The sequence below is a fragment of the Macrosteles quadrilineatus genome, unplaced genomic scaffold (genome assembly GCF_028750875.1).
Source record: "Macrosteles quadrilineatus isolate MER2022 unplaced genomic scaffold, UCM_ALF_1.0 Scaffold_8__2_contigs__length_117827958, whole genome shotgun sequence".
In the NCBI taxonomy this organism is placed as follows: Eukaryota; Metazoa; Arthropoda; class Insecta; order Hemiptera; family Cicadellidae; genus Macrosteles; species Macrosteles quadrilineatus.
Window position 1 is genome coordinate 89,394,439 of NW_026542601.1, and position 20,656 is coordinate 89,415,094.

General features: G+C 33.7%; 1 protein-coding gene across 1 annotated transcript; it reads right to left on the reverse strand.

The window, feature by feature from the left end:
* Window positions 1–793: 793 nt before the first annotated feature.
* LOC129000991 (juvenile hormone esterase-like) lies at window positions 794–20,360 on the reverse strand. The gene is made up of 11 exons (XM_054428106.1): window positions 19,611–20,360; window positions 15,542–15,671; window positions 14,519–14,641; window positions 12,524–12,680; window positions 11,474–11,659; window positions 9,446–9,654; window positions 8,461–8,626; window positions 7,491–7,687; window positions 5,694–5,818; window positions 5,269–5,385; window positions 794–3,300 (listed from the first exon to the last, which is right to left on the reverse strand). The coding sequence occupies exons 1-11, from the start codon at window positions 20,045–20,047 to the stop codon at window positions 3,063–3,065; spliced, it is 2,085 nt and encodes a 694-aa protein (XP_054284081.1). The 5' UTR covers window positions 20,048–20,360; the 3' UTR covers window positions 794–3,062.
* Window positions 20,361–20,656: the final 296 nt, after the last annotated feature.

Genomic DNA, 20,656 nt, shown 5'->3' on the forward strand with positions numbered 1-20,656 from the left:
GATCATACAATCATTCCATGCTTTAAGAGTTTTGTCATAAATCTATATAAAAGAAGATGTTGCTACAGTAGTCTCGATTATTCAACCCAAAAAAGCCGCAGCAAGGCTGGCTAAGTGAAAGTTTTTGATAACACGGCAAATAGTGAAACCATCATAATCATGTTACGATCATAAAATTAATGAACTTTCTTTGTTGTTAAGCTAATTTTGAGAATACATGTTTTTATTTCATTTTAAAACTATGAGCTTTTTCCATTTAGAATCCATAACCACAGATAGCTATAAAACAAATATCTTCCACTCAGCCACAGGTGTTGTTTCACACCATAACCATGACACCGTTTAGCCTACTATATAGAATGGACCAATACATTTATACAGTTTCTTTGCCAGAAACAATTTTGGTGTGGTCCCAAAATAGAGTTGAATATACTGTAATAAACTCGAAAGAGATATCTCATTTTTTGTTTTTTATGTTGAATGCGAAGCAACACTACAGCTACTAGTTGAGTATGAATACGAACCAATTTTGAACAAAGTGATTCTAAAGAAATTTAATTTCCCCAAGAAAAATGAGGATGAATGGAAAAATATGAAAAGGGATAAAGTGTTGTCAAGCTGTAACCACCTGTAAGGCTGTAATGGCCTTGTAACCGTGAGCCATTGTCACCTCTCTTAAGCTCATCTTAATTATCACAGAGAGGTTTGATTGTATGATCTGAAGTTTATTTTTTACTTTGGCAGTTAACACAATTTTTACAATGAGGATTGTAAACAAATCAATAGAGTAGTATCCAAACAATTATAAATAAATTAAAATTAACACAACTTGTCATGTATTTTACAATATCACAGTACCAGTACAAAAAGGCACACATATTTTACAATCATTAAATTTAAGGGTGGCATAAAATTACACATTACAAGTAAATTAAATTCCACCTCAAACCTGACTTAACACTTAAAAAAAAAAATATATATATATATATGTACATATAATATATATATATATATATACGTAAAATATATCTAATCATTAGTTAAGTTCATCTTTGGCTTAAATTTCAAACATTGTTCGTGGTTTCAAAGGTGAGTGAGTATTACAATAAGACAACATAAGCATTGTTTACAAAGTTTGTATGTATATTAATGTTATGAATCTAACTGTGTTAAAAACTTCCATCCTGTATGGAATGTTGATAATAAGAGGCTTGATTGTATTGAGCTTTTTTTTGTTAGTGACACAAGGAACGTTTTGAAGTAAGAACTAGCAATGTAGCATAATTTTGTACAGTTACAATTGTTTGTTAATTTAATCATTACACAAGTCTTTGTAACAATTGCTCGTTTGGTTGTCAGTATTGTATGTTCTTTTCCAACCATCTGATAAAACCTCTCTAACTAAATGTAAGACTTCACATAACTTCACAAAACAAAACAAACAAAATCAGTGTATACAGTTTGAAAAACATTGTGCTTAAACTATTTCCTAAGGCGTATTTACGTTAATTCGAGTTAATGGAATGTGATAGGGAGTGAGTTACTATTCCAGTATCGAATGACAGATCGAATTCTAGCAGCGTTTACATTGTAGTTGCTACTGGAATAATAATAGCACTCACGAGTGATGTAGTTGTAAGGGGAAAGTTAAGAACAATATTCATAATCAGCAATCACATTGAACTTATATGATCGCTGTGTAAATGTTTATGTTTAGTATGTATAATGAGTGAACTTATTCAAGAACTATGTAGGAATGTATAATATGTTTGTATAAGTAGTATGAGTGAAATTATTCAAGAAGGTGTTTTGGTGGTCTGTAGAAATAAAAAATATGAAATTTAACATATATCATCAATAAACTTAGCCATCACTCACTGAAGAGTAAACACAAGAGCTATAAACAAACAAAAATATACCTTTTTCACCACAGCTACGTTTTCACGAACCGGGCTTCACATAGATTTTGTGTGCAAGCCATTTCCCGACATGTTGAAAAGTAAATCGAACGACAAAATGTCATTCGTGCTCGCATTCCAATACTAGCATGTGAGTAGATTTGTGGTTGACACTTATTCGAGGAGGATTGCGAGCTATACTCGTATGCGAGGTCGAATTAATGTAAACACGCCTTTACTTTGGTTTCAGCTTTCAACCAGTAAATATTTTAAAACACTTAAGTGTGTTAACATGAAATAATTCATTCTTATAAAACACTGAGTTAAGTTAAAGATTACATATTATACTACTAACTAGAAGGTTAGGTTTCATTCACCAATATTAGTAATGTGCTAAGTTATAAATACAAAACAATTAGGTTTTATCTGTATAATATAAATGTATTACATGAGGATATTCCAAGGGATATATGTCAGTTTGCTAACTTGATAAAATGCGAAAAAAGAAAAAAACAGTTTCCTTTTCCATTTAGTCCTGCTAAAGTTTTACACAAGGAAATAATATCAGTGTTAAAAATCTTTGGGCCTTTTAATATACATCTGAAAGCCCCTGGATTTTTTAGGTAAGCCTATTCTGTTTCAATAAAATCTTCTAAAAAACACAATAATTGACTTGACTTAAATTTAAAAAATTAAGATTTTTCTACTAAAAAAGCCCTAGACCTATTATCTGATGATTCTACGTTATTTTCTTTATACAATTATTTTAACCGACTAGATGTTTAAATCCCTAAATGTGTTATTAAAAAACTATAAAATTAAAGTTCTTTTGAACGAATATCACCATAATATACAAGTAGGCTTAATGCATCAATCATTCAAGCATGGTTAGTACGATGAACAATCACATAAGTTAGTGAATGTTGTGTACAACTTTTAAAAGGTATCTAAAAGTAAATGTAATGAGAAATTACTCTGGTCAGATAAAAAAAAGATTATAACAAAGTATGAGCAGCCAAAAAATTATTTCCTTCACTCCAATACATTTTATCTTGACTGTATTATTTTTTTTAATGCACTGGTAACAATACTGCCAACACTGCAAAGTCTAAGCTGTCAATTCTCTTTTTGAAATATGCAAGGTAACTATGTATTTGTTATTTATTATTGGACCATGATTACCATCATACACAACAAGGCCAACATCATACTCATGGAAGAATTTTTATTGGCAATGTTGGCAGACATCCAAATCCAAATATCATCCTGCAGAGTCTCCAGTGACTTCCAAAATTCGTAGTTGCAGTCATTCTCCATAGTTTCAGAGTCAATCAAGATGGGCTTTGGGTTGATTTTGAGGAATCCTCCTTTGGATATGGTGGGCCAATTGTTTCCTGGGGTTCTAGAAGGATCAACAGTAGCATGACAATTAGTAATAAACCCAGTGATTAAATGTTTTGCATCAATAGCAATTATATGCTTGTCTTTCTCTAAGACAAATTTCTCTTATCCTAACTCTTATAAAAACAATGTTTGCTTGTATGCTTGCTTACACAAAGATCTCAAAAATGGCTTCAACAGTTTTCTTCAAGAGTTGTAAATAATTTATTTCTGGTTTAAAAACATGTTTCATGCAGTTAAAACTGGCAACAAAAATCTAATTACGTAAAAGATTAAATTTAAAGTCAATTTTTTTACAGTTAGCTCTATGGATTACTACTTTGGCAACGAAAATCGTTAACATCAACAAAATAATAGTAAACAAAAGTGATAAATATAACAGCTCATTATAAACAAACCTTAACCCAAAAAGAGGTTTTTAATTTATGACTGGAGGACAGTGAGATGCTATACTTACAATTGGAGTTGGCGCGTAATAGCAAACTGGCGCAACACTCGGTCCTCCTGGTTCTCTATATATAAAGCTAACAAGGATCGCAAACTTTTGAGAAAACCATAAGCCGCACACCTATCAACTGCATACTTGAATGAAAGGTCTTGATGTGAAACTTCTCCGAAAAATCAGTTTATCGATAAACCCGGTCCTTAGACATCAATTAACCCTCCCAGTGTTACTTGACGAAAATTCGACAAGCAGCACACTTTGTGTAGTGTTACTTGTCGATTTTTCGACACGCAGACATCGTTTACGGCGAAGGCTCTATGACTGACTGAATCGGATTGAACTGGATCGAGTTAGGTATCGTTCTTTCCATAATATTCTAAGCTTTCTCCAGAGGTCTGTCTCTAAGCGCTATTCATTTTAGTTCCGAAAATATTGTAGCAGACAGCTGACGTGCGTGTATTTGTAAACAGCTAGGTTCCCCCGGACCGATGACTGATGTGTTTTATTACGTTTATCATTGTTTTAGTGTTAAAAATCAAAAGTAGTGATATACGTGGTGCATTATAAGAAGATTTAAGTGGTTTTGAAGTGCTGGTTGATGATCCTGAAGAAGTAGGTAGTGATATTGATGTAAATTATCAGCCAGATTCCTAGCTATGGTTAGGCTATGCATTCTTAGCTAAACGCTATGTAGTGAAATCAGTTTTTTGCCCATAACTTATTTATTTGCAAATATACTTCCTTATATTATTATATATTTGTAATCCTCATAAAATTTAGAACAAAGTGGCTATTTTCAAATATTTATAGGCCTATAATTTATACAATTTCATTGAGCGCGAACTTATTTTTTTTTTGAAAATTTTCGAAATTATATTTTTTTTACCTAAACATTTTTTTTTTTTGAAAAAATGTTCCTTATGTTTTATATATAATATTGAAGCCCATGATTTTCCAAACAAAATGGTATATAGAACATTAGAATTAACATTGTTTTAAGCTTCTCAGATCCGTTTTAATAAAACCTTGCAAATGCGCCAAAAATAGGTGGACATTAAGGCCTAAACTATGGACACTTGGAGGGTTAAAGGGCTGTATTTAATCACATTCAAAATATTGAAGATACATCAGCTGTTAGATTAGTTTCATTTCCAGGAAATTTCTTATCAAGACCTTTTATTCAAGTATGGGATTGATAGGTGTGTTAATTATGATTTTCTCAAAAGTTTGAGTTCCTTGTTAGCTTTATATAAACAAGTATTGACTTGTCTTGTCTTCAATAATATTACATAACAAAAAATGTATGTAACAACATGAAACAATGCTATAAACACTACTTAGTATTACAATATTTTGGTAAATTAAATGTTTTCAAGGCCATTCAACAATGCTAACTAGCAATAAAATGTTCTGATGCATTAATTGTTTTCAGTGAAATCCAACTGAGATCAAACACAAACATTTGTAATGGCTACATGTCACTATTTTCACCATAAAAGCCACTTTACATGATCATGTACTCACCTAGTTTTTACAAAGTTGGTCCACCAACCCACCATCATGTCTCTGACTATAAGGCTGTCTCGCAATGACGAGCAATTGCCAAGATCTTGTGGTTCTACGGAGTCATAGAACAGATACCTAGAGGGAATACAGCTACGTAATCACAAGAACAGTTCAAACAAGTGTTGGCACTAAAATCCCAGTAACCGTTAATCTCGCAACAATCACTAGAAACCCTTAGACCCATCTGCATCACAGTGTAATTGTTTTATAATATTAAACCGCAGATGTAAGCTCATAAATAAAGGTTGTTTCAGGAGAAGAATTTATTTTAAAGTTCTGTTCTAACATTAAATCAAGCTTCCACACAAAGAAATGCTTCTAAAGAAAGTTAAGTTACCCATAGCTGATTGTTATTATGATTTAAAAAGCATTCAATTATTCACCTGAGGTCAAATCCGTGATTGACGCCAGTTGTATGAAACTTAGAGGTGTATGGAGGATTAGGAGTCCAAGGCCCGTGAAAATCAAACACAAAACCGTAACTTGAGTTGGCCAACTTGCGAGCCACCTGAAACAATGTCTATACTGGTTATTGGTTATAAAATCATAATGGAGTCGTCTCATATGATACCTAAAAGTATCGGTCCACTCATGTGAATCTTCTAAGCTCATACACACTTGCACAGCCTTGTTAGTTAAGTTAAATGCAAGTAATAAAATTTTATATAGCCTACACAGCATTGTATGATTTCTGTACATTGGTATCTCTGGAATCTATATTATTAAAAGAAATTGTTGGATTTTTGTTTCCAGAAAATCGACCCCTAAATATTTTTTTTATAGGCATATTAGGTAGTAAAGGTACTATGAATTAATTTAAAGGTCTTATCCTCTAGATTTGCCTTTTGCGGGTTTTTGTATGATATCCCGTAAAAACCCTTTGTCATATAGGCTTTTAAAATTTCAGAGTTTGTGCTGAATTATGTTGTCAATCATCTGAACTTTTTCAAGTTTACATTTGTTTACATCAAAACAGATGACCATGATACAATTTTGTACACATCCATACAAAAATAGGGTTATCGTTAGTGAATTCAAGTAAAATATTGTAATATTGTAATGTATTTGTTTAAAATGTAAAGAAGAAAATTACTTATGTTAGACTTTGTGTTTTTGTTTTCATAGTATGTTTCATTTTCATTAGGTAATTGTAATTTTTCTAAGATGCCTCGAAGAGATCGCACACTTTATGAAAATAATAGGGCACACAATGCAAATTCTATTCTATTCTAAATAATAGGGATGTAATGAGAAATAATCGTTTTCCCCCTTATTTACTGCCCTTAGCCATGGACAATTCAGTAAATCCTCTTTTTAAACTTGGTCTGTGAATGAAGCATGTAGTTTTTGTGATACTTTATATTTTAGACACGTTCACTTTTTTATGCATAATTTCATATTGTATTGAAAAAACTAATTTACTAAGTTATGTTCAGGGTTTGCTTGAAAAAATTACAAGTCAGTGATAAGTTAATGATTATCACATAAAAAATATATAATCTTAAACCAAAGTTAGGGCAATTGAAAATTGTTAATTATTTAAAATATATCTCAGATTTTTAAGTCACAACGTGACGCTGGAGGCTAGAAAAGATTGATTTGATTTTCATTTTTTCTACAACCTAGACAATAAACAAACATATTAATTTGTTATTTCTTTAAAAAGTACATTAGTGTCAAAACTCCAAACTTAAAAAAATAGATAAAAAATAAATTATAGTATTCCTTATTCAGAACTAATTGAAATTTTGTCTTAACATTAAAAGTTTCCCGAATCCAATGAATTGTTACATTGTTGCTGCCAACCTCCTTGGTGGCAGCCCTTAACAGATCATATACAAAATGTCTATAGACAAAAGACGTTGAATGTAACTTCACAAAATATATTTTATACATAAAAATGCAAAATTTTTAATAGGTTAGTTATATTAAAATCCTATTGATGTCCTATTGATTAGTTATTTTAAAACACTCAATATTGTTTTCACCGCGGGAACTTTTTATTCAACCAAACTGTGGATAAAATAAAATAATAATAAAGGTGGCTCATGCAATTCTTATGAAAATCATATTGAACTTGTTCTAGCGTTTGAGAGTGAAACAGTTAAAATTTGATTGACTATTCTTTCTTAAAATAAAGGTTGTGAACCCTGATTGGGAACCTCTGATAGGTCTCCTACCTGGAGGGCCGGGTAGGTTATCATATGGTCACCCAGTATCCTCACAATGCCCCACACCTTGCTGTCTGAGCTAAAGTATTGTCTTCTGATACTGGTCTCCACTGCAGCTATTCTTCTTCTACTAAGCAACGAGGCAACTCTGGGCGGAATGAAGGCATCGAGATTTGAGTCCACATTCTTCCAACAAGACTCCTCAGCTGTATACACAGTTTTTCATAAGTTTGTGTAAAGTTTTAAAATTTATTTTATCCCTTCAACATCTGTTATATGGTATGGCTTGGTGGAGGAGACTCGCCTACAATAAACAATGGACGGCTCAAGTAGAAGTTGGTGGGATGTGTAAATTCTTTGTGTCACCTCAAATCACATATTTTGCTACTTGTTTGGTTGTTTTCCACCGAAAACAAGTTTTAAAATGATTTGGATTACTATGTTCATGAGATGAGATAAAAATATAATTAGGGATAGTTAAATGGATGAACAATCCACAAATGTTAACTGGACAAGCACAAGATTGTTACACTTTTTAATGAAGTAATCCATGATTCTATACAACTAAGTCAAAAGATACACTACATCCCCTGTCCATCATAACCCCGTCACAGTCAATCACCCAGTGCAAAACACAGTGGAACAGTGTGAAACATGTACTCCGCCGCTCGTATCGCTGCCGTCGGGCAACCGCGAATGTGACCGGGAAGTGATAAAACCCCTAATGTAAATATGTATAGTGTAATATAAGGAATTTAGTGTAAGAAGAATGAAGAACTCCATGAAGATGCCGCACAGAGTGGCGAAATGCGCATAGAGTAACAACAAGTTCAACTACAAGACCTTCTGGCAAAATAGGTAAATTAAACTTGACAATTGCTTTATTTTGAGCGACAGGTACACTAGTTATATAGAATAGCTGATCAAAATTCACTCTATCGAGTAACATTAAAACTTCAAAGGGAGAACAAGTACTGACCAAACTTGACAATCCCTTCGTCAGCAGTGAACCCAAGCATTAAAGGTAGGTTTCTACTGGCAGCCCTGTCAAGCAAGTTGCTCAATGTGTCAGTGAAAAACGGCACCTCTGTGACATCTGTGTCCAACACTGGCAGGAATGGCATGGTCTGACCGGTTGCCTCAAACTGAAACAAACAGTTGCATTCAAAATACTCTATAAACAGTCAGACGGTTGAAAGGCGTATTATAAATAATTATAATCTTACTAATATTATAAATGTGAAAGTTTGTGTGTTTGTTTGTTTGTTTGAAGTTCAATCACGCATAAACCACTGGATGGATTGGGCTGAAATTTGGAATGATGATAGCTCACATTTCCGATTAACATATAGGCATATTCTTATCTCAAAAATCCTTTCGGGCTCCGCCCCAGTGGCTCTGTAGTTGCCCATGTTAACCTTATGAGTATTCATATTTAAAGGGAATAAAGAATTTATTCAGCTGTTTCAACTAAAAAAGTTGGTTCTATGATATACAAAAGCATTAAAAAGTTATAAGATTTACCAACAGGGTGCAGAACTATAATTTTATTTTGCATTTATGTAAACAGCTTATTTGAACTAAGCAGCAACAAAGAACTGTGATACGCAATGAGAACTGTCAAAGTAGGATTGTTTACACTTATGTTTATGTTTTTAATATCATGCATAATTTGTGATTTTTTGTGAAATCATAAAAATTTATTTTTCTTTATTGTTTAGGTGAAGTGGTAGAACATTATGGCTATGGTAGATGTGTAATACCATTAGCAATTTTAAAGAATTAAGAATCAATTTAAGTCAATTTTAAGAAGCAAATTTTATCAATATTTGCCCTCCCCATTGCAAACGCAAAGCTTGAGTATAACTGCAATAAGCATTTTAAACTTATATGCTAACCCCGTACGAAGGACGGGTACTCTGCTAGTATGATATAAACAAAAATTATAAATCATCAATACTCACATGGATGTCCAACGGAACAGACTGACTGGCCACAATATAGGACATGTTGGTTGCCCTGAGACAGTCTAAGATCTGAGCGTCGTCTGCAGAACTGTCACAGCCAACAGCTATAGCCAGAGACTTAGCCCTGGACCTTCCCTCGGACACTGAGTAACGGCCCCAGCCTGCTAGAGCTGAGCCACTGTGAGCTACGACAGAGCGGAACAGACCTACACAGAAATAGCAGACAGTCACAGAGTAAAAATGTCAAGATTCTTTTAATTTTTGGCAAAAAAGCTTGGTTCATTACGAAACTACATTACATATTTAAAAAGGGTTGGATGAGTTTAGAAAAAAATCAAAACGATAAACGTTAGCAGAGTCTCAAATTTATGACACTGCATGTCATGTTGTTGCAGCAACTATTAAGGTTCAAGTAGTGGTTGCATTTTTTTACTTTTTCATAATTTAATAAAAAAAGATGATATTTTAACATTTTCTAGACATTATTAAACAACGAAACCGGTAAAACAATGCAAAAGAGCAAAATTAGTTTTATCAATGAGTTTGAACCTTGCATTTGTTCAATCATTTAATAAGGTAGTTGTGACATATCTGTAAATTATGTTACTGGATGTACTCAATACTGTTTTGTATACATTATAAGATAACTGTCTGTAAATTAAGGTCCATAAAGAGCATATCCCACGAATGAGTAAGCTAATATAAATGTACTACTGACACTATCTACTTTACTTCCCTCACTACCATTCTAGCCAGTCTCCACCTCTGTTCGATTTTGCACCTGTACGACGTCCAATGTCTAAGGAGCATAGTTGGGAAATTTAGTAAAAAATTCTAACTAGTTAGAAGTTATTAGTTAGTCCCGCAAAAAGTAACATAGAATTTAATAGTTAGTTAGTTAAAAAAGTAACTGATAGAAGTTATTAGTTAGCTTAAAACTAACTGATAGAAAATAAAGTTAGTTTTAGAGAAGTTTTCTGTTGTTGGACAGTTTTTTTACAGAAATTTTGGTACAAATGTGTAAACCTACGTTTATTCGAACAAGTTCGCGTACTAGGAAGTTTGGAGAAAACTGTTAACATTCGCAAAACAAGGCTAGCGGATGGCATCCAACAGTTTTGGATGAAACAAAGGCTAAAGTAAAGGAAATTGCTGGAGGATCGACAAGTAATTGCTTGTTGGTTGTTTCCAAGACCACCATAATAGACAGTGGCAGGCCCTGGTGTCCTTAAAAGCTCCTAACTAGTAACTGCAAGAACAATTTCTTTAACTTTTGTGATGGTCTCGTGAAATCGTATGTCATTTTGCTAGCTTCTAATACCGCTTCAAACTACACGTGGCAGGATTCACGTTGCGTAGAGTCCACTTGAAACCCGTCGGACCATTCTGCGGGATGGACACTATGGAGTTTGGTTTTATAATTTGAGTTGTCCAACTCCTGCTATTAATTTTGACTAAGTTATTATAAATTTTTTTGTCTATTCACATCATGTAGAAATATAACTTACCTAAACATCGGTACATACAATGTCACTTATCGATGTCAAATAAATTGTAATATTCATTTTATGGAACAAATTCTGGGGTGTCGTATGGTGATTAGTGTTTGTATTTACTTTTCCATTACAAATGAATATCATTGTAATCAATGTTAATAAATTAAATGTACTCAAAGTCAAACCCATTACAAACTTACTAGCCGACCGATTATTTTTAAAGTTGAAATTAAAGTACTTGTGACCAAAGGAATACAAAATGTCTATAAGAAATAGAGGTGAGCTAGGGTAGTAGTAGGGGATGTAAAGAACAAGGCGATAGTGTAAAATTTAAACTAGGTTACTCCATTGTCACATGAGCTTGTTGGAGATCTTAATTGACGGACAACCCTCACAACTTCCATATAAAATACAAACGAATAGACTTTGACGTGCGAATAGTCACTTTGTATAAAATACCGGTTAGTATGGCTGTCAATCAGCACTGTTTAGAAATACTGATTGCGACAGTAACCACACATCAGCCTACCATGGGACGAAGGGGAGAGGTAGAGGTACATCGCCATCACAGCCCCAGCTCCTTGCCCCATCAGAGTCACTTGGCTTGGGTCTCCTCCAAAGTTATAAATCTCATCTTGCACCCAGCGCAGGGCGAGCTGAATGTCGTACAAACCCATGTTGCCTGGGGCATCTCTTGAACCCAACGTCAGGAAACCTAGAAAAGCACTATTTGGATTTTTTCTACAAAACCCAGTTAGGAATCTCTTTTTGAGCTTCAGTTCATAATGGTCGGATTATTGTTAGAAGGTAGTATTCTAATCATGATATTAAACCATGATCTTAATATATAATACTTCAAGTGTATTTATTTACAAACGGCGATTCACCAATACAAACAAATTACAAAATTTGAAGGCAATAGAAAACAATATCCAATCATCAGTTTAAATATAGAAATCTGTGTAAATTGATTTTACAAAGGTTTGCATTAAAATTTATTTAACTCGGGTACTTAAAAAGAACAATATCTACAACAAATAATAACACACTTACTCTCTAAACAATGTAACAATTTGATAATTTCATAATCTCACTTTAATTTCAGTAACATACAAAAAAAGGAATGGTCATCATTTCAATCTATAGCAAACAATAGTTTTTATAACTGATGTTTTTTAATCATAGTCCCAATTTATGCAAATAATTACAATGTTGCTACAATAGTTTTTAAAAACAGCTTTCTCTACATTATCACAAAGAATCAAATTTAATCAACACAACAAACATAGGTTCAAACATATTTACTTATGTTCGCCTAATGCTTAATGGGGCATTGCCAACATCTTTAATTTCAACAACAATACCTAAAATCAATTCCCAATACATTAAATTAAAATAAAATAACCATGTTTGAAATGGATTAATTTTAAATCATGGAGGAGAAATATGAATGAACGAACTACATTTTTGAAATATTTAGAGCTAAGAAATACAGTTTCCCACCAATACAAAAATGCTGAATATCTTGATTTAAAAGAAAATTAATTGTCAACCCAGTTTATTATGTTCAATGACTCACCATTTGCACCTAACCTGTAGTTGAAAGTGACCAAAACGATGCCTTTAGGGACAAGAAAATCTGGTCCGTAGCGCTTAGATGAACTAGAGCCTCGCGTAAAGACGCTGTCATGAATAAATGCAATCACTGGAAATCCTGCCGAAGAATCAACTGCTTTCTGTTTAGAAAAAGAGGTCAAATTTTGCAACAAAACGTAGTATGAAATAAACAATGGGAGATCACTAGCATATAAAAAATAATTTTAACAATGGATTTAACCCAATTTTACTCATTAGGCTATTAATCAATTTGGATGGGATGGGAATTATTGGTTGAAGCTATGTAGGCTAAATAATAACATCTCAAATTATAGAATTTAAACAGTGATTAATCTTCATGATGAACTGGCAATACTGGTTAGATTATTTCAAAATAAATACTTATCCAATATTTTTGTAATTTTTACTTCATAAGATTAATGATTATGAACATGTGATTATGGGTAAAATAATATCAAGGGGTAATTTGAAAATTACCCTTGTTACCAAGGGTGACTTGTTATTGAGGGTCTTGTTATCGAGGTTCTACTGTAGCTAGGAATTTAGAATAGCACTTGGAGTTAATTCAAAAAGCCCAGGAGGAAGGAGCTCTGGTAAAAACAAAATATGCCTAAGTATCACGTTTCTACAAAGTTGTATTCAACTGCATGCATGTATCAATCTCGTATCACGACATATTTTATAAAGACTAACTCGGCTATCAAACCTATGCTTAACTAATAATAAAATAGGTAAAAATAGATACCGGTAAATTTTGTAGAAATGTTTCTGGATATAAAGGGGTGCCATGGAACCCCTACCCCCTGTGGATACGTCTATGCCTCAAACACTTACAATGGTTTTCATTACATTTTCCGTGTTTTCAAAAATATCAAATCAATAATCTTTATTCAAGCTGTACATACATACATGAAAGAGTCACAGAAACAACGTTTTAAAATTTTGAACGTTTTAAAATTTTGAACGTTTTGAGACATTTGAAATCTGTTTGAGGCAACCTTCTTAGATATGAGGGGCTACAATAATGGTGGTTAATTTTGAAAATGTCACCCTTAGGGGGTAGCACAAAATTTTCAAATGACAATTAGAGTCGAGTTTGGTATCATTTTACAGGCTTTGACGAAACAAAACAATTGACATAAAGAAAACCAAATCGGACAACTAATAACAAAATGACGCTCTAACACGTTTAAAATCTAAATAAACATAAGGGTGAGTGACTGAAAAGTATCTTGCACTCCCTAACTTTTTAACTATTTGAGATATTTGAAATCGGTTTATGGCGATTTTTTTTAGGTATGAGGGGCTACAATAATGATGGTTAATTTTGAAAATGTTGCCCTTTAGGATAGGGGGGGGGGTCGAGTTTGGTATCATTTATAATTTTACAGGCCTTGACAAAACTAAACAATTAATATAATGAAAATAGAAATCACACCACTAATAACCAATGGTTGGTACAACTTACTTTAAATAGCCAGTGTCTTAATAATTTTTAGCTGCCATTTTGTTAATAGTGGTCCGATTTTGATTTTCCTTATATCAGTTATTTAGTTTTGTCAAGACCTGAAAACATTCACTGGCACTTGTCCCACTACAACACTAAGACTACACTAACACCTTTCTAACAGTAAAAGTATCCTGCACCATAGGAAACACATTTTTATCTCTTTTTCCTCTTCTCGTTTCTTTTCTTCCTTACAGAAAATATACTAACATTAATATATGTATTCTCTAAGGAGAACAAGTGCCTGTGTTATGAACGGGGGTGGTAAAATTCACCACACAAGGTCAAATTAAGTTATTTTTTACTACTATTAATTTGAACATATTATCAATGTATTATATATCAAATTGTTAAGAAAAAATAGAGGATAAATAAAATTGAAACCAATTTTTTTTTATATTTTAAATTTAAGGAAGGTTACAATTAGTCATAAAAAGAGAAATTACTCACACTAGGCATGAACACATTGATATACAAGCAGTCTTCACTGAAGTCTGTCCCATTCTGAGGACATGCTGGTCCGTCAGTCTTGGCTGATCTGGGCGTCGTCCAGCCAGACGGAGGCACAGCTTGCTGCATCAAACATACAGTGAAACCTTAATATCAAATCTCATCAGTAAAAATTAGCTTCATCAAATATTTTGGTATTTTGAAATTCAAATTATACAGATTTAAATCCTTAGTATTTAAATTCCTTTTGAAGTTGTTAATAAACAATAGTAAAATACAATTTATATTCTAATCTATAGTTAATAATAAATTTATAATATATCTATTATCTCTAATTCTGTAAGCTAAAAATTTTACAATGCAATTGTGAGCGAAAGGGAGGCTGTAGAAAGCAGGGAGAGGTCTCATTTTAAAGGTCTGGCCATTACATTTATGGAGGAAATTGTCTTTTAAACTCATCGGAAATTATGATGACTTTTATTTGTTTTCAAATAAGTACTTTACTTCTTTGCAATTGCTCGATTTCGAGCAACGTGTTTACTAGTCAGTATTATTTCAGACCAAATGGGTTTGATTCAATCGACTAATGGTTGAATGAATATAATGAACACCATATTACCGCAACGATATGTGGTGCTGCCATCGGTGTTCGTGGTGAAGTGGATAAAGTACTCGGCTGATGCCTACGAGGTAACCAGATCGAATCCCACTGGGGACACTAACTTTTTGTCAAAGATCTTGCTTAGAATGCGATTACTTCTTAACTGTACACCTTTTGTTAGAGTTTGAGGCAGGCATTTATAATTTAAAAAAACGTAGGTAACAATAACAAAGGTTTCCTGCAGTACTGTACCCAAAATTTAAGCACTCAATTCAAGAGCATCACATCATAAAACTTTTGCCTAACTATGCTCTTTGGCCCACAAAACACTGGACTAATGACGGGCATTTGCCCAAAAGATTTGGAATCTGTGTGCTAGTACTTACACCAACAAGTTTGAGCTAAAATATCGTTGATCTTACCTGAAAGCGGGCTGGAATGTGGCCGTATGGTATCCCTAGAAAGGCGTCATAAGAGGCTCCAGTTACTGGGTGAGGATTGTACTTTTGTCCAACAATCGGCCCCTTGCTTGTTGTTACAGTGACTTCTGCTCTAAATCCAAAATAAATTTTTAAATATTAAATAATTGATTTATCAAATCTTATTAAAGTAGAACCTTGATAGTTAAATACTTTGTGGACTAAGGATGTGTCGAATTATCCAAATGTCAAACTATAATGAGTAGGCCTAGCCTATGTTGGACATTAAACACGAGGAGTATTTAAAGCACAAGATATAGCAAATAAATTTAATGGATAGGCCTGGTATAAAAACTTAACAAAAATAAAAAAACTTATCAACTAGCCTACATATTTCACACAACCACATTTAGATAAAATGTGTAAACAAATTATTTGTTTTCTTGTAAGTTTATTTTGAAATTTCTAATTTGCATAATCCGAAAACTTGCAAACCTATTGCTCCTACGCCTAAATGCATTGTTAGGAAAAGATTATTTTTATATTATTATATTTAAATTTATCACTGAAACAGAAAATATACATATATGTGTACTTATATCACAGAAAACATTACTATAACAACCCAGAATGCCAACCGCGTGGTAAAAAGCATTAAGTGTTTTGAGAGAGCTTTGCCTGTCAATCGTAGGCAGCGCCACCAGCGTTGCCATGCACTCAGCATAGCAACGCTGGTGGCGCTGCCTACGATTGACAAGCAAAGCTCTCTCAAAACACTTAATGCTTTTTACCATGCGGTTGGCATTCTGGGTTAAGTAGTATGTTTTCTGTGCTTATATTCACAAATAAATAATGTTCTGTGGCAAAATATATGGTACCACTACAAAGGGCCGCCACTGGTGAATAAAATACAGCGCTCTGCGGCGTTTTTAAGCAGTGTTGGGGAAGCTACTTTTAAAATGTAGCTAGCTACAACTACTGCTACATTTCCAAAAAAGTAGCTTAGCTACAGCTACAGCTACAGTTCCACAAAAGTAGCTAGCTACAACTACAGCTACATTGAAATGTAGCTACAGCTACAATTTTAGCTACTTTTCCAAAGACGTTACTTTTTATTCCACGCACATTAGGTAAATGTAAAATTAATTGCAACTACATTTTTACTGAACAGACATTAAAAAAATGTCAGTAGGTATTGTATCTAACATTAATTGAAAAAAAAATATTCCTAGATTGTATTTAATTTTTTGGCATTATAAACCTAACATTACAACAACAGAACCAAATAGTTCGGTGTCCCATCATATTTAGTACTTATTTTTAAATATTGCATTATTTTTAAGCATCTTAAATGTAAATTTCATTAAGTTCAAAGGACATACAACCAAACTATATTTTAAAAGCTCATTTTATTTCTTTAATATAGATTCATTCATAGATGTCTTATATCAACAATTAAGACCAACCAAACTGTAAAACGATTATTTAAAAATACTTTTTTGTGTTACAGAGCCTAGCCTACTGAAATTGGAGTTTATTGCCTTTCTTTTAATGTTAAAAACGACATTGCTATAAACTTTTAAGTGATAAGTTACTTGTACTATGAATAACACTTTTCAATGTCAAGAAATCGTCCTTTATTGTCATTATGCATAGGGCAAATTGTGCTTCAACCTAGTTGGTACAGAAAACAGTATCCAGTAACTTATCCTGAAATCGGCTTTTAATTTAAACATGTTGAAACTTGTAAAGTAAAAATAACATGTAGGCCTACTTGGCTATGTAACAAGTTGGCTATAGTAGGCTTGTTCTTGCAAGGACTAAACAGATATATTCCTAATAATTGAACTTGGGACTTGGTATTCGTCTTAAACCATAGCATAGCCTAGGAATTAATAGTCCTATACAAGAGCTGTTACCAGGAGCAAATTATGCTATTTTTTTCAATGTAAGTTTCATGTTATATGGAGATTTTTTCGTTACAATTATCATTTAGTCTATACATATCTTAAATCACATCAGGTAATTTCCTCTTTGTTAATTTAGTAAACCTTTGAAAAATCTTCGTAATCTAACCAAGGAAGGGCTTGTGACGATGAACCACAATCAACAGCTGAAGCAAAGGTTGATAGACCAGATTTCTCATTATTTTAAGGTTTAGTGTTGGGTTCCATTAAAATCCAAGTTGAAGCACTATCGGTATAATAAACAAACTAAATTGATTACTAATTTCCCTGTCAATCACTTGCAAGCATTCAATAGCTTCTCTTGTCACCGGTAACGTTTAAACGTCGTCTGCGCTGCATCTAGCGATTTTATTTTATCTGACAGTAATCAATAATCATAGAGTAGTAAATTAAGGAAATGAGAGCCAAAAATGTGGATAACACTCATTTAATGGCCTCCATGTCCACACAACGTTGTAATAGGGAATGAAACGGCTGCAACCAGCTGTATGAAGCCAAGAAAGTAAGGCCTAATTTTTTTAAAAATCTCAGTTTGAAAGAGGTCGTTTCACGTAAGGTTGAGGTTATGATAAAAATCACTATCTCAAACAATGATAATGTAGCGAGAAAAGTAGCTAAAATTCCGCTACAACTACTTTAAAAATGTAGCTAGCTACAGCTAAAGCTACAAAATCTTAAAAGTAGCGTAGCTACAGCTAACGCTACAAAAAAAGTAGCGCGCTACTGTAGCGTCGCTACTTGTAGCGCGCTACTTCCCAACACTGTTTTTAAGTTAGTTTAGGTTATCATAAATATGTGTTTTAGGACTTTCCTAGTTTTGTTATGAATTTAAATGAGTCATACTTTCGCCCGCCAAATCCTCTCCAAGTAGGCCCTAGTCTAAAATCAGGTTGTTGACCGAAGCGCCCGCATCACCTGTCACCGCTTGTATCCTGGGTCTGTGCCCGGAGTGATTTATAGGTTAGTTTTGTCTCCATAATGAGTGACTTTTTTTAAAACAAAACGAGGAAAGTCCTACAAACATAAGTATTTAACTTATGATAACCCAACCTACATAACCGTCACAGCGGGCTGTCCCATAAGGGTGGCCCCCGTTTCAAATCAACCCTTGCCGACATCACTGCCTTCTGGGAGGCAGAACTGAAAGGCCGCTAGGCCTAATCGTAATCTTGTCAAATTTGGACAGTACCTAAGTCAATTGAAGTAGGCTATGTTCTTTCCAATTATGTAGTTAGGCTAATTTTGGTAACTTATCCGGTACAAAAAATCCCTCTAAAATAAGTGGCCTCTGGATACTTACCAAAGTACCGTTTTAGTTTAACCGTGGGTGTGCAAGAATTGATAGGTAACTTAGTAAGTTAGGCCTAGACCTTATCCTAGTACCATCAAAGGATGCCTTTACTTAATCACTACGGTACCATTTTTGGCAAACAAGAGGATAAGTTACCTAACTTATAGTAAGAGATATTGGCAAATATTTGATATATATATACAACGCGTTATCCTGTAATTTTTTGATGTCTACTTACAGTTTTTTTCACGCTGAATCCAAAAATGCAATCAGTTTTTGTCGGAGTGATTCCTAAGTGGCCGTAAAACGAAGGTTAAAATTACGAATACTAAGGTTCATTGAGCAGTATTGGTAATATGGCGTGGTCTGGACGGGTTCGTATGTGGACTGAGGACTGTGTGAGGAAAGCAAACAGCTGTTTATACTTACTCAACTTAATGCGGAATGAAATCAAATCGTTTTGAAACCAAATAATCAGTTCTTATTTAGGCATGTAAGGAAGGAAGGTCGGGTTTTAGGTGGATTCGTGACTGTATTAAGTGAGGTTGCATTAGGTAAGTTAAAGGTTACTTTATAATGACCCGACTATGTAATTAATTTATGCTACTTCCAGACTGTTTTTGCACAATTGAAATAGTGGGTGAAATATAATGAAATAACACTATCAAAAATGTTTACGCATAAAACTGATTGCATTTTTGGATTCAGCGTGAAAAATGCTGTAGGCCTAAGTAGACATCTAAAATCTACATGGTATCGCGTTGTAGACATATAAAATAATTACCAAAACACAGCAATGGTAATATAGGCTTACCTATTTGATAGGAGACCTTTGGCTGTGTCCTCGATAAACTTTACAGTGAAATGAAATGGAGATGGCACGACAGGATGCACCACAGAGAGAGGGTGTAGAACTGCGATGGGATTATGAAGTGATCCGGGATGTTGTGAGAAATGAAAAATATAAAATCCTATTGCCATGCATGGCAGGATCACAAATCCAAATAATTTTACTTTGGTAATTGTGTGTGTACAAATCCACCAATCATGAAAGGCAGAGAAATAAGAACAGATGCGTTGTTTGAAATTCCTATTAACTTCAGTGGTGCTTGTAGACCTCTGTCCGATTGATTCCTCATTTTGCATACCTAAATCACTTCTTCTGACTGAGTCAGAGTTGTTCATTATTGGTGTAGTTGCATCTCTATTTGGATTTAAATCATCACTAACAATTTCATCTTCACGGGTCATCTTTTTATTTTTTATTTTTATTTTAATATAGGCTACTTGACCTTTCTTTTACTTTTTTCCCATCCCTAAATCAAATAAATAAAGCTTCTTAAGCCTATAAGCTTAACATAACCTAGCCTACTTTGTCAGGACTGATAATTTAAGTTGTATGCCTAGTTCAATTTGTCCTTTTAGGACAAGGTTTTACAGCTAAAACGCATTTTATTATTCATACACTTAATAAATTATAGAGAAATTTACATAATTAAGTTACTAGTTAATTAACAAATTCACAAAAGTTAGTTCAGCAAAGAAATGTAAACATCGTTAAACATAACATCATAACCACCACCAAAGTGATAATGATGGGAACGCGCCAAGGCGCCACCACGTCAACCCGCCACCAAGTCAACCCGCCATCAAAAAGAAGAAGAAGTTTGAGGTGGCAGGTTGACGTGGTGGCTCGTTGTCGGGGTGGCACGTTGACTCTAGGGTGCACGACAACCCGCCACCTCGGAAAAATGTGTGGTGGCGGGTTGTCGTGGTGGCACGTTGTCCTGGGGCCCATTTCATAATAAACTACAAGTTACAAGTTACAGCTTGTAACTTGTAATTTCCATAAGATTTGCA

Excerpts from the sequence above, each read along its gene's own strand:
- LOC129000991 (XM_054428106.1), bottom strand. The coding sequence starts at position 20,047 with ATGACCCGTGAAGATGAAATTGTTAGTGATGATTTAAATCCAAATAGA. Across the intron at positions 7,688-8,460 it reads CGAAGGGATTGTCAAGTTTG|CTGAGGAGTCTTGTTGGAAG; the intron begins GTCAGTACTTGT and ends CTGTGTATACAG. Across the intron at positions 3,301-5,268 it reads ACCAACTTTGTAAAAACTAG|AACCCCAGGAAACAATTGGC; the intron begins GTGAGTACATGA and ends TGATCCTTCTAG.